Source organism: Boleophthalmus pectinirostris, unplaced genomic scaffold (genome assembly GCF_026225935.1).
Source record: "Boleophthalmus pectinirostris isolate CB_2022bp ecotype Guang Dong unplaced genomic scaffold, ASM2622593v1 HiC_scaffold_7, whole genome shotgun sequence".
Lineage (NCBI taxonomy): Eukaryota > Metazoa > Chordata > Actinopteri > Gobiiformes > Gobiidae > Boleophthalmus > Boleophthalmus pectinirostris.
In genome coordinates this window covers 4,240,595-4,259,863 of record NW_026571473.1, presented here as the reverse complement: position 1 = coordinate 4,259,863, position 19,269 = coordinate 4,240,595, and the positions used below count along the sequence as shown (strand labels likewise).

The following is a 19,269-nucleotide window of genomic DNA, read 5'->3' as shown; positions in this document are numbered from 1 at the left end:
TTGCCAGGTCACGTGTGCGTTTTCCAGGTTTGAGAAAAGAAAATCAATCAAAAACAGATTAGAAAATATTTATTAAAGCTGTTATTTATTTGTTTGTATCATTAATACAAAAATATACAAAGATAAGCTATTATTTTATTTAACATAAAAACATTTTTCATTTTCTTCATCAGGTGCGGGGCATAGAACTGACACGTGTGTTATACTGCCCTCTGCTGCTGTGGTTGGACACTGCACTTTTATAGTTTTTTCCATATTTTGGGAGGATTTATTTTCTCCCAACAGTTACCGGATATTTTAATTACAGTCCCCACAAGTTCAACAAATACTTCTACTATTACTACTCAGAGGTGGGGACTTGTAAGACGTGACTTGGACTCGAGTCAAACTTGAGTCACTATTTTTAGGACTTGAGACTTGACTTGATAAAATGGACTAAGACTTGGGACTCGAGTTGAAGGTCATTGACATGGGATTTTGGACTTGAGGCCTGTGACTTAACAAGACTTGATGTTTCTCCTAAAATATAAATGTTTTTAGAAAATACTTTTCTCTTTACAGTTGATAAATGCGGTGCTGAATTTTACAGGAACAAACTGGAACATGTCCCTCCCACTTCTGTTCTGTTTGGTACTTTAGATGTAACTGAAGTACTGTGGTATGATATCCTCAAATGTACTACAGTAAAATACAGTAATATACAGTACAATACAGTAAAATACAGTACAATACAGTAAAACACAGTACAATACAGTAATATAAAGTACAATACAGTACAATAAAGTAATATACAGTACAATACAGTAAAACAGTACAATACAGTAATATGCAGTACAATGCAGTACAATACAGTAACAAAAGTACAATACAGTGATATACAGTACAATACAGTAATATACAGTACAATGCAGTAACATGCAGTACTATACAATATTAAACAGTACGCCTACAATACAATAATATACAGTACAATATAGTACAATATAGTAATATACAGTACTACATAGAATTACATAGAACATGATCCTTCCATTTCAGTGCAGACTACCTGACAAAATAATTGTTATTTAGCACTTTTAAATCTGAATTCTTGCTGTTCTGACCCTAATGATTCACACTCAGATCTTGAAAGACTTTTAAAAAGGAAAAAATTCCATTTATACAATTCTTCTATAAATACTCATATATAAATACACCATGAACTTTTAAGTACAATTTAGCTTAAAAGTCATATACATTGCAAAAATCTGAAGACTTGAAATGACTTGAAGCTTAAAGCAGACGACTTGGACTTGACTTGGACTTATGAGCCAGTGACTCGAGACTCAACTTGGACTTGCCTGTATTTGACTTGGGACTTGACTTGGACTTGAGGTCAAAGACTTGAGATTTACTTGAGACTTGCAAAACAACTTGATTCCACCTCTGCTACTACTACAACAACAACAAAAACAACAACAACAACTACTACTACTACTATTATTACTACTACTACTACTACTACTACTACTACTGCAGGGTGACTAGGTGTTCCTATTTCCACGGGACAGTCCCACTTTTGAGCTCTGTGTCCCCTGTCCCAGCAGATTTATCCAAAACCAGTGATTTGTCCCAGTTTTATACAAGAAATGTTCCAGTGGTCTCTGTTTTTGACCAGTTTGATCCACACCAACAGTAACGAGGGGAATATATTGTTATTTGTTTAGCAGAAAACTGTGCTTAGAAATGAGCATAAGACGAAAAAATGCACCAACAAAAGTCTATACTGAGCCACGAGTGAGTCAAGAATGGACAACGTTATGCTCTATTTTTACAATTTTATTTATACCAACACCCCAACCTGGTGTGTCCCAGTTTTGAATTTTTTGGTCACCCTATATTACTGCTAGACTCATGCTAGGCCCCCACTGCATTTAATGTTTTGTTTCTTGTGTCATAAATAAATAAAACCTACAAACATCTTAGGTATGCCATGGAATGTTTCACAGTATGACTGTAGCAGCCAAAATGCACCTCCGGCCACTGTGTGGCGCTGTGTCTTTGTTTTCTGTGAGTTGCTGCCGATTGAAGACCTCTAGTTAGACAATACAGGTGTTGCAGATTGATGAGGAGCAGTCTTTTGACCGTGTTCACAGCTCATGCTAAACTAAAGGAATATTTGAGCTTTTACTGGAGTTTTGGGCTCATTTCTATGGAAACACGCGTCAGAAATACCTTTTTAAAATTTGCATCCTCGTGGCTGCCCCTGTATTAGTCAAAAGACTCCTCAGAAGACAACAAGCTGAAGTGGATTGACTGGCACCACTCACCACACTGCAGTCTGGCTCTGAGAGCTGCGTTTGGTTGCTACAGGAAAGGCAGCAAAGTGGCATTGGTTTGGACGAGGACAGAGATGGGAGCATGTGCAGAGGTGGCTGTGGTGAAGGACACTGCACAGACTGACCGTGTAGAAAGTTTGGACACAGATCTATGCTACGGACTTCAGCTGATTGAGATGGACACTAACGTAAGGGAATGAAGTAAAGGAGGGTAATTTTCTTCAATCAGTGTACAGTAAAATTTGCTTACGAAAGATTTGTTCAGCTTTATTGAACTTTCACTGAACTAATTTTACTTTGTAAAAAGCAGTTATTTAGTCATGAAAAGTTTAAATTCTTCTATTGCTGCTGCTCGTTTACAAGTTGAGGCTGAAAAGGCAGTGCTTCTGGTCAGACTGCCTTTATTGAAAGAGAAACATGCCATAGAAGAGCAAATGGCAATAATCAGAAGGAAAAAGGAACATCTGGATATGGAGATGGAAATTTTAGAAATGAAGGCTGAAATTGCTTTGATAAAGTCTAAAAGGTCTAAGCCTAAATTGGAGTCTCATAAATTTAAACGCTCACATTCACAGCAGCCATTGTCACACAAAGTAACTGCACCAACCCCATTTGTCCTGTGTCTGGTAAACACACAGGTGCTGGGACAGGTGAGCCCTCTCCTGTAATGGACTTTATTCCACCCACTGCTGATCACTTCTCTGATGTATCATCTCCATGTGAAGAGAAACAAACTGACACTTCAGACTCCGAGTGAGTGGGTGAGTTATAGTTCCTTATTTATTGTTAGTGACTTGGTTGGTTAGTCAGTTGGTGGTTGGTTACTTACTTAGTTACTTAATTAGTTAGTTCGATATTTCATTACTTATTTGGTTAGTTACTCATGGTTCCTTAGTTATAGTTACTTAGTTATAGTTACTTACTTAGTTACTTGGTTAGTGTGTGAGTAAGTTAGTTTTCATTTTGAAGTAGTCTCTGTTGTGGTGATGGTGTACGGACGTCTTTCTCATTTCTAGCAGATTGTTGTTACTATAGTTGTGTGTGTGTTTTTATTCTGATTCTTTGCAGTCTGTGGTTGTTACTGGTTTTATTGGACTCTTACATCACAAACATGAGTCAGCTGGAGCGCGCGCGTCACGGGAGGAGCGCCTCTACTGCCCCACAACCTGAGCGCACAGGACAAACACTCACGCCGGCTTTTTATGCACAAGTGAGGCTCATGCGGAACAGTTGAACCATTTGAAGCAAGTTTTTGTCACGTTATGAGCTCAGATTTGGATGAACAACAAGATGAAATCCTCGCTCTTGTCAGCATATTCGATCCGGAGGAGTTTGTCCGGAATGAGTCGAAGTCTTCCGGGGAGTTCCGAGTGTGCGTGGAGCTCCCGGCGCACTTCACTGTCGTACTAAAACAAGGTAAAAGAATAAACTAATTCAGCTATTGTTATCTTTTAAGCACTAGTTTTGCCTAAAAAGTGTATGTCATGTTTATGTTGCGGCGTTCAATCTTTGTGCGTAACTTAAATAAATTACACATCCACGTTACGACGCTTTTGAACTCTCTTCCTGGTGCACGCGCACGTCCCAAGTCAGGTGGTACCCAGACAGCCGTACTGCCGTTGTCATGGTAACGGTGAAGCTGTCACTGGCTGACACATCAGGACATTAAAGGGACACTATGTAACTTTTTTCTGCTCGCATTACTTTGTCTGGAATTCATTCTCTTTTTTTTAAGTCGAACAAGAGCTTGTGAAAATCTGCTTTCTTCTACATTCTTATTTTACTGTGTGAGGAGTCGCTTCGCCACAGATCTGACTTGTAACAGACCTGATTGGCATTAACGGTTTGTCTTCATGGAAAAAGAGAAGTTTAATGCCATATTTTGGAACATTATATCGAGGATGTAATGACATCTCCATGGAGACAAGCACAAACATGACTCGTGCTGTCTGCAGTATCAGGTATAAGTATAATGAATGTGTTGTAATAATAAGCCTCTGTTTGTGGATTTCAGTCACATGACTTTCTAATTTAAGGACATTTTTAATCATTCTGAGATTCACATGACAATATTCTTCAGACCAATAATATTTACTACAGATAGAAGAAGTTCAAATGAATATTGTTAAAATGCAGGTTTTTGTTGTTTGCAGTGAGTTCTTCCAGTTAAACAGGAATCTCATTCATGTCAATGGAGAATTGGGAAAAGTTTTGCATTTTAAATATGACATAAAGTCAGTTGATTTCTGTAAAATGTTCTATTTTCATGTGCAACAAGTCAACGCTGATGCTCTGGAGGCTTTAAAACTGCTTTATCAAAGTTCAAAGTTCATATATAAAGTAGAAAAAATACTGAGGCACTCAAAAAGTACAAGATGATACTATGTATCTTTCTATGTACTGGTTGTTGGGATTTGTACTATTTATATCTTGTATTATATTTGAACTTAAATAGCTTGTAACTAAAGTCTGTTCAGTCTACATGTCCCATCATGCACCAGGGGACTGTGAACCAACCCACTGTGAACATGTGACCTCCACCTATAACTTTAAATGTGCACTGTGATCTCCATCTGCAGTTCGCCCTGATGAAGGCCAAAGGGTTTAAACACGTTGTTGTGATTTTAACTTTATCTGCCATGTGCTATTAAAGACTTTTAATCATTTGTACTTTTTGAGTGCTTCAGTTTTTTGTACTTTGTATTTGAGACTGGTCCCTTCACTGAAGACACCAAAAGGACAATTCTGCACATTTTTTATATCCAAGTAGCTTTCCTGCCCCAAAGTTTTTCAAAGTTTATAGTTTGCTTTATTATCAATTCTTCACATGTACTGATCATACAAAGAAATCAAAATTACATTTCTCTGTCACATTTGTAGACAAGACCAGACAAATATTAAAGCACAAGAAATGACTACATTTATGAGCACAGACACAACAAATAACATCATCTCTAACCACTACAGTGACCATAAATAAATAAAGATAAAAAACACTAGTGTACAGTGCAGTTCAAGTTCCTCACAGGTGTTCCAATTAGCGAGAACAGGTAGGGGGCGCTAGAGGGTGCTCTTGGAAAAAAAAAAAAAAAAAAATTTGACAATGAAATCCAGGCGCTCCAAAGAAGTAAATGTTGCAGGAGGAAAAGTAGAGTTAAAAGGCCTTTATTTAAAGGGGCAAAGCCAACATGTTTCATCAGAGCTTAGTTCAAAATGTAAGGCATGAGCGTGGCTTTTAAAATACACAGCAACAAACGGCAGGGACAGATGTTGATTAGAGGTAAACAGGACAGCTGCAAGACATACAGCACAAGACATGGCACAGGCAAAAAAGAAATCGGTACAAATAAATACACACACACACACAGAGATGTCTGTGTGTGTGTGTGTGTGTGTATCTTTTTAATACAAATACAAATAATGAAAAAAAAAGTAATTTGTAAAAATATATTTATAAAAAGTATTTATAAAAAGCAAGACAAAGTCCTCCTTCACACCAGGATGTTCACATGCTCTTAATTTATGAATCCAGAAAGCTTCTCTCTGATTTCATTTCTGAAGTCTATCTCCACCTCTTGCCACCTCCAGTGGTTTCACATGTTCACTGAAGGTATTGAACAGCTGCTATTATGATTTCAGATCAAGTATTAGGAGCAGTAATAAAAGCAGCAGATAGTTTAGTGCAGAACAAAAGGCACTTTTTTATGTGGCTCTAGTGCAAATGGTAAATAGTGCAAAAGGCAAATAGTACAAGACAAAAAAAAAAGTCTCGCCCCTCATGACAATATTGTATGAAACATGAAAGTATCAAAAGGTTGTGAAGGATTGTGTATCTTTTATTTAATAAACACTACATCATTTATAGTTATTACTGTGACAGGCCTGAACCATTAAACTGTGATACTGACGTCACTTTCCAAACACGTGACCTTAGTTTGTCTTTTATAATGTCCTTCTCTGCATATTTTCCAAATGTATCAGACTTTTATGATCAGATCTTTGTTTATCTTTTAGATGACACACTGAGCAATTACGAAATCACTTCTCTCCCGCCTCTGTGCCTTACCTTTGACCTGCCTGAGGATTACCCATCATGCTCTCCTCCTGCCTTCATGCTCAGCTGCTCCTGGCTCACCCCAAAGCAGGTACAGAACTTACCACAATATTCCAGTGAGTAATGCTCTGTTTAAGTTCTGTTTCTTTAAAATGTTGCAGTGGTGCTGGTGTCTGGGCTTTTTGTCAAGGCCGTTAAGGGTCAGTTTGTAAAATGAACAGAGGTTTCAGTGTGGATGAGGAGGCCTGGGACCACAAGGTGATACAATAAGATCGATGCGCGAAGATCATTGCATTCATGAGTAGTTTTGAAGTCTGGAGCGTTAGAAATTTACGTATAAAACGAAAGTAATTGAGACTAGTTTTAATATTCTCCGCTAAGAATTTTGTGTGACTGTTAATTTTGACATTTTCATTCAGTATGAGGCCAAGGTTTTAAACTTTATTCACAATGAGAACATTCAAACAGCCAACAGTCACCTCAAAGTCACAGTTTTTTGTTTGTGTACACACTGAAAAACAAAGAGAAACTTTTTTTTTTTTTTTTAAGTCAAATGTGACCGTCTAAGCCAGGGGTGTCAGACTCATTTTGGTCCGGGGGCCGAATCCAACCAACTTTGATCCCAAAGGGGCCGGATCAGAAAACTCATGACATATAAACCCCAAAAATAAAAATAAGTTCAAATATTTGTGCAGAGAAATGCAAATCTATTACAGAAATGTTTTTCAATTGATGAACTCTTTCTTTTACAAAATATTATAATATCATGAACAACCTGAAAATTTAAGAAAAATGCAATTTCAGCACAATGTTTTAACATGAACTTGTATGCATTTCATAGAATTTAGTCATGCTTTCTTTTTGCTCCTGAAACTTGGCATCTTTTAGCCTCCACAAGTGCATCAACATCAGGCACCATGTCCTGAGGAGCTGCTGTCTTCACAATGTCATTCAGGTGTTTGTCTGTTGTGTGTTGTGTGTTGTGTGTTCAGTGTTCAGCTTTGAGCGCAGCTTTGTTTTATTAATGTTCATTACTGAGAAAACCTGCTCACAAAGGTAGTAACTGTAAATCTATTATTTTTTGTTGCATGTCTGCGGGCACATCAGAGGTTTTGACTGTGAATGGAGGGCGAAAAATAGCAAATTCTGTCTTCAGGTTTTAAAATATAATTAAAATATTTTAGTAGAAAATCAGTGGAGGGCCGTATGTTTGACACCCCTGCTCTAAGTCATTCTGAGACGTGCTGTGAGGCCGGACTCAGATGTTCACCAGCCTGAGCAGCTGTTTTTGGAAATCCATACAACACAGTACATTTAGGTTTCATATGTTTTTATTCATGTGCAAACAGATATAGATATGTCATTCAAACAACACGTACACACTCTGTTTTTCATTTTTATGCAGATAAAACATAACTTATAAAGTTAACTAACAAAAACAAATCACTCAAAAAACAGGAGTAGCGTCATACAATATAATAATAGAATGATAAAAAAAATATACTACTACTAATATGAATAAAAAATAAAAATAAACAAATAATAAATACATTAAAATAATATTAATTAAATATTAAAATGAATTCTAATTAAATACATTAAATTTAAATACATTAAAATAATTTAAAATGAGTTAAAAATAATTAAATTTATTTTTTTTAAAAAGGGGGTGGGTGGTTGGTTTAGACTGTTTTTAAAAAAAAGTCAATAAACAATAACTTTCTAAAAGTCTTTTATGTTTCCTTTCTTGGATTATCTAATCTTCTCTACTTTCAAAAAGGACATAACTTCATACATTACTTCATTAATCCATCGAGTGCTGGATGGGGCTTTTGTTGGTTTCCATTGTAAGAGGAGATGGCGTCTTGCGACAAGAGAAGTAAACACCAAAACCTGCAGCTGTAAAGGTGAAGAGCAAGAGAAGTCTTCTGGAAGACCAAAGATAGCTACATACAAAGAAACATTGTTTTTGACAACACCTTGGACAACGTATTAAAGTAAATCTGCCAAAGGTCGTCAAGGCTGGGCAAAGAAAAAACACATGTGTGAGATTACAAGGTCACACACCCCACACCTGTCACAAACATCCACAACAGAGGGAAAGATCTGGGTTAGTCTTGTTTAGATGTCATTATTCAAAAACAAAACTTTAAACTGTATTAAAGTCAGACGGGCACAAATGGTAAATAAAAATAAATACATTTTTCACCTCATTGTATCATATAAAAACTATACTCGTGCATTTATTCTTTTTTATTTTTTTTATGTTCTCTTTTGTTTCCTCAGCTGTCCTCACTCACTGCTCATCTCACTGACCTGTACCAGACCACAGGGGGCGCTGTTGTGCTTTTCTCCTGGGCCCAGTTCCTCAAATATGAGACTTTAGGCTTTCTCGGAATCACTGACATACTGGAGATAGATTCAGATGGAGTAAATGGATCTAACTTGGGTAAATCTGATGATAAAGACTTGAGTTTGGAAGAAAACAAATTAAAAACTGCATCTGCTATAAACTTTGATGGAAGAGTTCCAGAGGTTGCCAGATTGGAAGCTCAGATCACTGATATGTTGGAAATACCCTCAGATGAATCCAGTACAAACTTGGACAAATCTGATGAAAAAGATTTGACTTTGGAGGAATCTGCTGCAAACTGGGATGGAGGAGGCTCAGAGGTTGCCAGATTGGAGGCACAAATTCCTCTTTCTCTTACTCCGGGACAAAAGCTCATGTCCCAGCTGTTGATCCATGATGCTGCTCAGAAAGAGAAGGCGTTTTTCAAAGAGCAGTTTGAATGCGGAGTCTGCTTTGAGAGTTGGCTCGGCTCGGAGTGCGTTCAGATCATCGAATGTGGCCATGTTTTTTGTCGTCGTTGTCTCGCAGACTTTTGTAAATTTCAAATCCAAAATGGAAAAGTGACAGATGTGACGTGTGCGCAGACCGACTGCAAAGCTACCCCCACACCGGCACAGGTTAGTGCTGTCACCATACTCACATTTTAAACTCCATTTCAAACTAACGAAAAGTCAAAATACTAATTTTGATACCACAATGTTCAAGAAATGTCAAATTCTGTCATGCTTATGGGAAATTTTCAGTTTTGATGCATGCTTGTCTCCATGGAGATGTTACTGCTTTGTCTAGAATGTAAAACTGACTCTCACAGAATCAATTTTATTATTTTCTCAGGGTTTGTATGAGTCCAGTCTGTTCTAGAGTTAATTTAACATTTTAGGAAATGTTAACTTAGTAAGACTGGCCCAAAGTTCCTGTTTAACCCCGAAATCAAGAGTTATATTAATATTTTGAGAGTAAACAGATAACACTTTATAGGGTTATACTAAGTTAGCTAAACAACACACAGAGGTGTTTTATTTTTATACTTTATTTTAGCTAATTTAAGATGAAATTTTGAACAAAACTGGTTCAAACTTTTTTTTTTTTTTTTCACAGGAGTTTGAAGTGGTGGGTGGGAGGAGCCAAATTAACACTAAGGGAAAATTTATGGATTAAAGGGACAGTCCAGAATTTTGGACATACGACCTCATTTCCTAGTGAGCCAGAGTGTTGGAGACGTGTGGAGACACTTTTTGAAATATTCCATCCAGTCCTTGTATTTGCAGAGGCTGCTGGTGCTAGACTAGTGCATGTCAATGGTCATAGTTCTCCTGCCACTAAAAACAGTTTTACCCACTGCACAAAACACTCGACTGTCCATGTGAATGTCTGTGTTGATAGAATAATTTTAGAAGTAAAACCAACCTTGTATTTGAAGGATTTCTGTCTGAGCAGCAGCAGTGAGTTGTACTTCCTGATAGAAAGCTTGGCAGCGGCGGACTGATATCACCAAGCACCTATCTTACTGGCAAAGTAAAATACCACTGCTGCTGAGAAAATAGTTCCTCAACATGCAACAATTCATGCGATTCAAGGTTAGTTTTATTTCAAACATTATTCTATCAACACAGACATTTACATGGACAGTCTGGTGTAATAATAGATTTGTTTGGGGTGTTTTGTGGAGTGGGTAGAGGAGTGGCAGAAACAGAGAACTATGGCCATTGACATGCACTAGTCTAACAGTGACCTCTGCAAATACAAGGACTGGATGGAATATTTTAAAAAGTGTCTCCACACGTCTCCAACACTCTGGACTTCATTACCTAGTGAGCCAATGTCCAAAATTCCAGACTGTCTGCCTGTTTAACACTAGGGGAAGTTGACTTAACTTCAACCATATCAACTCTGGCAAGTAACCCCAACTCCGACCCCCATTTAACTTTCAAATAGTTAAATTAACACTTTTTGTGTTATAAACAAACACATTTTACCCTGAAATTTTAACCTTTCAGTTTTTAGTCCAGTGAGGTTCATTTGGTCTTTTTTCAGAACAAGAGTTTGTTTTCATCCCTGATGGTTTGGACTGCTCCTTGCGCTCTTCCTCAGAATGGTCACGTGATTTGGCTGTGGTTTCATACTATGCCCTTTTACGGAGGAATAGTACAGAACCAATAAGAAAAAAAAAAGCACCTCCACGACATCAGCACATAGTCAAAACACAGTACAGATGACTAGACTTGCAACCAGGGAGGGTAGGGAATTTGAGTTGACCTAACGTAGGCAAGCAGCCATCCGGATCCTGCAGCCACGTGGCGCTGGATACAACAGACTCGCCCACCATGCTGTTTGGGTCAAAGCTGCGAAGGCATAAACATTCTAGACAAAGCAAAAATATCTCCACAGAGACAAGCAGATGACAGACCCTCCACCAGAAAGGTTTACAGTGCACCTTTAATCATAATAAATTGTAATAACTCCTTATATTTGTAATGCTCTTTACAGTCAAAGCCTCTCAGAAGGTCCATCCACAGGCCTTGATGTTGGGGAACCACTGCTCCACCAATGCGCCACTGTCGTCTCTAATTTATTTTCATTTTTTTAGGTGAGAAGTCTTGTCGGTGAAGAGCTGTTCAGCCGCTACGACCGCCTCCTGCTTCAGTCCACTCTCGAATCTATGCCTGGTAAAAATACTCTCAAAATTTTGCATATATCTAAAAAAAAAATCATTTCGATATCCAAATCCAAATCCACTTTATTTTTATAGCACATTTTACAAATAAAACCAAAGTGCTGCACAGAGATCATAAAATGAAGACAACCAAAATGTAAATTGCTAAAATGTGGTTGTACTAGTCCTCAAACAATAAAACCTGTCAAATAAAAGCAAAACCATAAAAAATCATAAAATAGCAGTAAATAAGTCAAATAAATAAAAGCCAGAGAATAAAAGTGGGTCTTAAGACAAGACTTAAAACTCTCCACTGTGGGGGCTGTTGGGACATGGGGAGGGCAGAGTGTTCCAGGGTTTGGGGCTGAACACAGAGAAGGTCCTGTCTCCCCTGATTTTAAGTCTCGTTTTAGGCCCCACGAGGTGGAGCTGGCCCTCAGACCTCAGAGCGCGCAGTGGAGTAAATTTGAATGAGGTCTGAGATGTTGACACAGGGCCAGTCCATTCAAAGCTTTAAAAACAAACAATGAAATCTTAAAATCAATTATTATCCTTGTTCCTTTGTACCTCCCTCCTCTTGACTCTCTTCTGCTGTGTGTGTGTTTGTGTCAGATGTGGTGTACTGCCCCCGGCCCTCCTGTGCCTCTCCTGTCCTCTCAGACTCCAACTCCATGGCCCAGTGCTCCGTCTGCAGCTTCGCCTTCTGTGTCCTCTGTAACAAAACCTACCACGGCTCTGAGCCCTGCTACACCCCCACCCCCGAAGACGAGAGGCAACAGAGGCCCCACGACGACTATGCGCAGATCCCAAAGACAAAAGGTGACTTCTGCTCTTTCGTACACACAAAGTAAACATGTATATACATTTAAAATTCATTTCAAATCTAAATTGTAGTGTATTTTAAAAGATACAATATTATGCAGAATGAACTCTTGTGAGCTTTAAACCATGTTTCGAATGTTGTTTCCTTCTCAAAATCAGACCTGGAGTTGTGTTTTTGTTTTATTTACACATGTTTGAGCAACTTTTTATTATACACACATCCCGAATTTCAGACTTCAGGTCATTGTGCAATGCATACTGGGAAGGGCCGACCGAAAAAGTGAGCATCAAACCACCATGTTTGATTTCCCAGTGGGATGCGTCTATTGTCAAAGCCGATCTTTTCAAGGCTTTTGAATCATATCGTAATCAGACATCATAATCGTGTGGTTGTTGGATGTCCTAACAGCGGAAAACAGCTGGAGAAATGGGCTTTGAAAGTTTGTGAACTCCATAAATGCAAAAGGGAATCAGATGTGTGTGACTGCAAACCTCCGTTCAAACTGTTTCCCTTCCCAACGGAATTGAAAAATAGTGAAAAGCGAAAGCGATGGCCAGGACTGATACACTGGAAAGACAAAAAAGGAAACCTTTGGCTGCCTAAGAAATCATCCAGAGTTTGCAGAGAACATGTACAGTGAGGAAAAGAAGTATTTGAACACCCTGCTTTTTTGCAAGTTCTCCCACTTGTTCTACCCAATCATGGAGGGGTCTGAAATTTTCATCATACGTGCATGTCCACTGTGAGAGACATAATCTACAGTCCCTGACAAAAGTCTTGTCGCTTATCCATTTTGTAGAAACAAAAGCTTATAACCTGACTTTAAATTAATCGATTGGTTTTAGAAATGTCTCATATGAAGCTAAAACCCTCCCAAATTATGCTCAATAAACTAAAATAAATTTGCTTCACTGAAGAAAGATTGATCATTTAATGAACACAGAAAGGTCAGATTTTGGCAAGACAAAAGTTTTGTCGCCTACAGAAAATTGAACAAATAATTTACTTCAAATACAAAAATATGTTGCATAACGTCAGTGAATGAAGTAGTGGTGCTGTGAGATCCAGATTTAATATCTTGTATGACTTCCATGAGCTTGAAGGACGCATCCATGCGGTTCGACAATGATTCATACAATTTGTTGATGAAGTCATCAGGAATAGCAAAGAAAGCAGTTTTACAAGTTTTTTACATTCCCGGAGTTCCTCAAGATTCTTTGGTTTTGCCTTCCATGCTTCCTCTTTCATTCTACCCCAGACCTGCTCCATGATGTTCATGTCTGGTGACTGGGCTGGCCAGTCCTGGACCACCTTCATCTTCTTCGCCTTGAGAAACTTTGATGTAGAGATAGAAGTATGTGATGGAGCACCATCCTGCTGCAAAATTTGACCCCTTTTATGGTTGGGAATGTAAGAGGAGCTAATACTTCTTGATATTTTAGGCTATTGATATTTGCCTTCCACCCTGCAAATGTCTCGTACATCCCCATACTGGATATAACCCCAGACCATGATTTTTCTGCCACCAAACTTGACTGTTTTCTGGGTGAATGTTGGATCCATGAGGGCTCCAGTAGGTCTCCTGCAATATTTGTGTCGGCTGTGATGTAATTCAACCAAGGATTCATCTGAGAAATCCACCTTCTGCCACTTTTCCAGTGTCCATCCTTTTAGCAGGCTGTGGACCTTGGCAAATGCCACACGGTTTTTTAATTGCCTTTTGTTTAGTGCTGGTTTCTGTGCACTGATTCGACCATGGAGGTCATTTCAAGACAGAATTCTACAAACTGTTGTGGTTGACACAGGGACTTGAGGTGACCAGGCCTGGTGGAGTCTGCTGCAGTGGAAAAGGGGCCTTGGATTTTCTAATCAACAAACGGTCCTCCCAAGCAGTTGTCTTGCAGGGTCTGCCGGACCTGGGCTTGTCAAAAACATCTTCAGTCATTTCAGATCTTTTTCTTATTCTTTGTACTTGACACTGAGACACATTGAAGGTGTCACCACCTCAGCAGTGGATCTGGTCTTCAGCCTCTTGATAATTAATGCTTTGGTCTCAGGGTGGATCTTAGGCATGTTGTCAGAGGTCAAGTTGCAGTTGATGTGAAGGTCTGGTGTGCTGGGTTCTTTTTATACACACCCATTAATTGATTGATCAGTAACTGATCACAGGTGAGGCTGTAATCTAGGATTGGGTGCATCATATGACAAGGCCACAAGACTTTTGTCTTGCCAAAATCTGACCTTTCTGTGTTCATTAAATGATCAATCTTTCTTCAGTGAAGCAAATTTATTTTAGTATATTGAGCATAATTTGGGAGGGTTTTAGCTTTCATATGAGACATTTCTAAAACCAATCGATGAATTTAAAGTCAGGTTATAAGCTTTTGTGATCTACAAAATGGATAAGTGACAAGACTTTTGTCAGGGACTGTAAAAAGAAAAATCCAGAAATCACAATGTATGAATTCTTAACTATTTATTTGTATGATACAGCTGCAAGTAAGTATTTGAACACCTGTCTATCAGCTAGAATTCAGTGTGTGCACACCTGGTGAAAAACTACAGGAAACGTTTGACCTCTGTAATTGCAAACAAAGGCTACTGTACCAAATATTAACACTGATTTTCTCAGGTGTTCAATACTTGTTTGCAGCTGTATCATACAAATAAATAGTTTTTAAAAATCATACATTGTGATTTCTGGATTTTTTTTTTCAGATTATGTCTCTCACAGTGGACATGCACCGACGAAAATTTCAGACCCCTCCATGATTTCTAAGTGGGAGAACTTGCAACTAGCAGGGTGTTCAAATACTTATTTTCCTCACTGTATGTGCAGTGCCAACAAAACAAAATCCCGATCCCTCGCTCAACCTTGATTACGAATTTAAAAAGTCAACGCCAAGTGAAAGGCACCAGCTGTTCGCCAAGAAACACCTTCCACTGCAAAGCGACCAAGACGTAATGTTGCTGTAAAACCACAAGAACAAGAAAGTGCAAGCTCGGCATGTTTGTCTTCTGTACCTCTCGCTTAACAAATGGGATTTTGCTATGTTGGTGCTCCATATACAAAATGTTCACTGCAAACTTGGGATAATTTCTTAGGTAGCCAAAGGTTACCTTTTTTGTCCTTCCTCTGTATCTGCGTTCTCTTCTTTGAGACAAGAACCTATCCTAAATATGCAGGGTTTGTGTGTTAAATATGTGAAACAAAACATAACTCTTGGTATGTTTCTGATGAGGAAACTACATTATAACAGATCAGAAAATATACATAGTGCACTTTGTGTGTGTGTTGTGTGCAGAGGGCAGGATGGCTCTGTGGGAGGATTACTCCACTGGGTACAAAGCGAGGCGGCAGCTCCTGAAGCAGAGGTTCGGCAAACAGGCATTTCTGGGGTTCCTGGAGAACTGGCTGAGCTCAGACTGGATCAGGGAAAACACCAAGAACTGCCCCCACTGCTTCTCCCACATCCAGGTCAGAACCACACACACAGCACCAAGAACTGCCCCCACTGCTTCAGCCATATATAGAAAAACAGATAAAGACATACCGGTCAAAAGTTTTAGAACATTTAGAATTTTTTTTCCCAGTTTTTTTTATTGAAAATGATTCAGTTTATTGTGTCATTGCACTCTGAAATGAAAGCATAGAACAAATAAGCAATTTGAGTTGAAAAAGAAATCATGGAATCAGTTTATAGACGAAAATGTATTCTAAGAACATTTGACTCATCAAAGTGTCCACCTTTGGCAGATATAACAGCTGAACACACTTGTGACTCATTCTTTCTACAAGAGAAGTCAAATATTTTTCAAAAAGTTCTTCCCAAGTCTATTGCAGAAGTTCCATAAATGTGTGGCACTTGTAAGTTGCTTCACTCTTCTGTCCAGTTCATCCCAAACCAGCTCGATGGGGTTTAAGTCTGGACACTCCATGTTGTCAAGCTTTATCATTTTGTTCTTTTTTCCTGAGGTGTTTTGGGTCAATATCTTGCTGTAAGCTGAACCTCTGTCCCACCAGGCATATACCAGAGGGTACTGCATGTGGTTGCTGTTTTGGTTCAGTGTGCCACTAACTCTGTACAAGTCACAGACCCTAGATCCAGTAAAACAGCCCCAGACCATCACACTTCCTCCTCCATGTTTGACAGTCGATGTCACACACTGTGGATCCATCCTCTCACCTACTCAAAGGTCCTGTGTGATGAACCAAAGATTTTAAATTTTGATTTGTCAGTCCATAACACCTTCAATAGTCTTCAGTAGTCCAATGGTGGTGTTTTGTGGCCCAGGAGGGTCTCTTTGTCATATTTCGATGTCTTGGCAGTGGCTTTCTTGCTGCAACTCTTCCTGTCAAACTTGCAGCTTGAAGTCTTCTCTTCACAGTTGAAACTGAACCTTGCTTACTTCGACCACTCTTAAGCTGTGTTTGAAACTGTTGTCCTGTGAGCTGCCTATCATGCAAGCAGTTAACTCCCAGAAACTTGTCCTCTGATTGAGTTGTGGCTTTGGGTCTGCCAGAGTGCTTCCTGTGAGTTTCCCCTATAGTGCCTTTTGAAAACTGTACTCACTGACACCTTGACTTTCTTTGCATTTTCCCGTACGAAAGACTTACATTTTTAAGTGTTATGATGGTCTGTCTCTCTTCCATTGTTAATCACCTTTTTCTTGCCATTTTTGTAGCAACACACTACTTTGTGCAGTACAATACTGTAGACCTGATGCTCATGAGGGTCTGGTACAACAGTGTGTTTTAACACTGCTTTTATGCACACAGAGGGGGATGGAAGTGATCAAGAAAGGTTGGAACATCTGTAGGAAATAGTAGCACCAGCTTTCAAGGCTGATTAAGCTTGGGGCTCAGTTGGTAGAGCATTCGCCCACTGATCTAAAGGTTGGCGGTTCGAATCCAGCTCTCAATATAAACATCACAGGTTGAGCGGTCAGATCCACTGACCCACAGGTTGGCTGGTGTGATTTCAGCTCCCACAGATGAATGCTGTCGTTGTGTCCTTGGGCAAGACACTTAACCCACCTTGCCCACAGTGTTTGCGTACACTGGTGTGTGAATGTGTGTGTGAATGGGTGAATGGGTGAGTGGTTCTTTGTTGTAAAGCGCTTTGAGTGCCTTGAAGGTGGAAAAGCGCTGTAGAAAAATGTGACCATTAACCATTTTAAAGCTCTTCATTGGACTTGCACGACTTGAATTGCAATAAATAACAGGAAAAATGAGGGTGTTCTAAAACTTTTGACCAGTAGTGCAGATAAGAGACAGATAAAGAGAGATGAATAGATAGATTAGATAGACAAACAAAACACATTCACTTCACTTGATATAATATAGATATTTTTTTATGATTTTCAGAAAATTGAAGGATGTAACCGTATGACCTGCACCCGTTGCCACCGTATGTTTTGCTGGAGATGTTTGAGCAAATCACCCACTTCTGACCACTTCAAATTCTCCTGCCCTTTATTCCCATGGCTCCCAAGACCAGTGTCCTATCTCACTCCCACCACCCCCCTTTAACACCACCTTTCACAATTATACATTCATTTACTTGGACATTGTCAATTATATCTAATGCACTTTCTTGTTTAAATTAAGTTTATACCAAAATTAGCCTACAGAAACATTCTTTAAGTGTACTGGTGGTTTTCAGATTCATAAATGTGATGGTTTCAGACAGGCCTGTCAACAGAAATTTGGGGGCCTTGAGCAAGAAGCCTCACATGGGCCCCCTACTAATCTAAATGAATTTATTTTATTTTTATTTATTTCATTTTATTTGTATAGCATATTTTATAAACTAAAATACTTATTTTCTCCCAACAGTTACCGGATATTTTAATTACAGTCCCCACAAGTTCAATAAATATTCCTACTTTTACTACTACTCAGAGGTGGGGACTTGCAAGACGTGACTTGGACTCGAGTCAAACTTGAGTCACTATTTTTAGGACTTGAGACTTGACTTGATAAAATGGACTAAGACTTGGGACTCGTCTTGAAGGTCATTGACGTGGGATTTTGGACTTGAAGCCTGTGACTTGACAAGACTTGATGTTTCTCCTAAAAATATATGTTTTTAGAAAATACTTTTCTCTTTACATTTGATAAATGCGGTGCTGAATTTTACAGGAATATTAGATTATAATAATTCAATATTAATATACAGTACAATACAGTAATATACAGTACAACACAGTCATATACAATACAGTAAAACATAGTACACTGCAGTAACATACAGTACAATAGAGTAATATACAGTACAATGCAGTAATACACAGTACAACACAGTAATACTCAGTACAGTGCAGTAACATACAGTACAATACAGTAATATACAGTACAATGCCGTAACATAAAGTACTATACGATAATATCTGTATTATCTTACAGTACAGGCCTACAAAACAATAATATACAGTACAATACAGTACAATATAGTAATATACAGTACTACATAGAATTACATAGAACATGATCCTTCCATTTCAGTGCAGACTACCTGACAAAATAATTGTTATTTAGCACTTTTAAATCTGAATTCTTGCTGTTCTGACCCTAATGATTCACACTCAGATCTTGAAAGACTTTTAAAAAGGAAAAAATTCCATTTATACAGTTCTTCTATAAATACTCATATATAAATACACCATGAACTTTTAAGTACAATTTAGCTTAAAAATCTGAAGATTGAAATGACTTGAAGCTCAAAGCAGACGACTTGAACTTGACTTGGACTTATGAGCCAGTGACTCGAGACTCAACTTGGACTTGCCTGTATTTGACTTGGGACTTGACTTGCACCAACAAAAGTCTATACTGAGCCACGAGTGAGTCAAGAATGGACAACGTTATGCTCTATTTTTACAATTTTATTTATACAACACCCCAACCTGGTGTGTCCCAGTTTTGAATTTTCTGGTCACCCTATATTACTGCTAGACTCATGCTAGGCCCCCACTGCATTTAATGTTTTGTTTCTTGTGTCATAAATAAATAAAACCTACAAACATCTTAGGTATGCCATGGAATGTTTCACAGTATGACTGTAG

At 38.5% G+C, this 19,269-nt stretch overlaps 1 protein-coding gene across 1 annotated transcript; it reads left to right on the top strand.

Moving 5' to 3' along the window:
• Positions 1 to 1,782: 1,782 nt before the first annotated feature.
• On the top strand, positions 1,783 to 19,234 carry LOC129411995 (E3 ubiquitin-protein ligase RNF14-like). The gene is made up of 9 exons (XM_055164431.1): positions 1,783 to 2,506; positions 2,957 to 3,079; positions 3,387 to 3,734; positions 6,333 to 6,463; positions 8,659 to 9,342; positions 11,313 to 11,391; positions 11,991 to 12,197; positions 15,507 to 15,679; positions 17,570 to 19,234. The coding sequence occupies exons 3-9, from the start codon at positions 3,581 to 3,583 to the stop codon at positions 17,732 to 17,734; spliced, it is 1,593 nt and encodes a 530-aa protein (XP_055020406.1). The 5' UTR covers positions 1,783 to 2,506; positions 2,957 to 3,079; positions 3,387 to 3,580; the 3' UTR covers positions 17,735 to 19,234.
• Positions 19,235 to 19,269: the final 35 nt, after the last annotated feature.

What these genes read in the sequence shown, in the direction of transcription:
- LOC129411995 (XM_055164431.1), top strand. Translation starts at nt 3,581, where the DNA reads ATGAGCTCAGATTTGGATGAACAACAAGATGAAATCCTCGCTCTTGTC. An exon ending in CACTGTCGTACTAAAACAAG is followed by an intron (nt 3,735 to 6,332) that starts GTAAAAGAATAA and finishes TTTATCTTTTAG; the next exon opens with ATGACACACTGAGCAATTAC. An exon ending in CCTGGCTCACCCCAAAGCAG is followed by an intron (nt 6,464 to 8,658) that starts GTACAGAACTTA and finishes TTGTTTCCTCAG; the next exon opens with CTGTCCTCACTCACTGCTCA.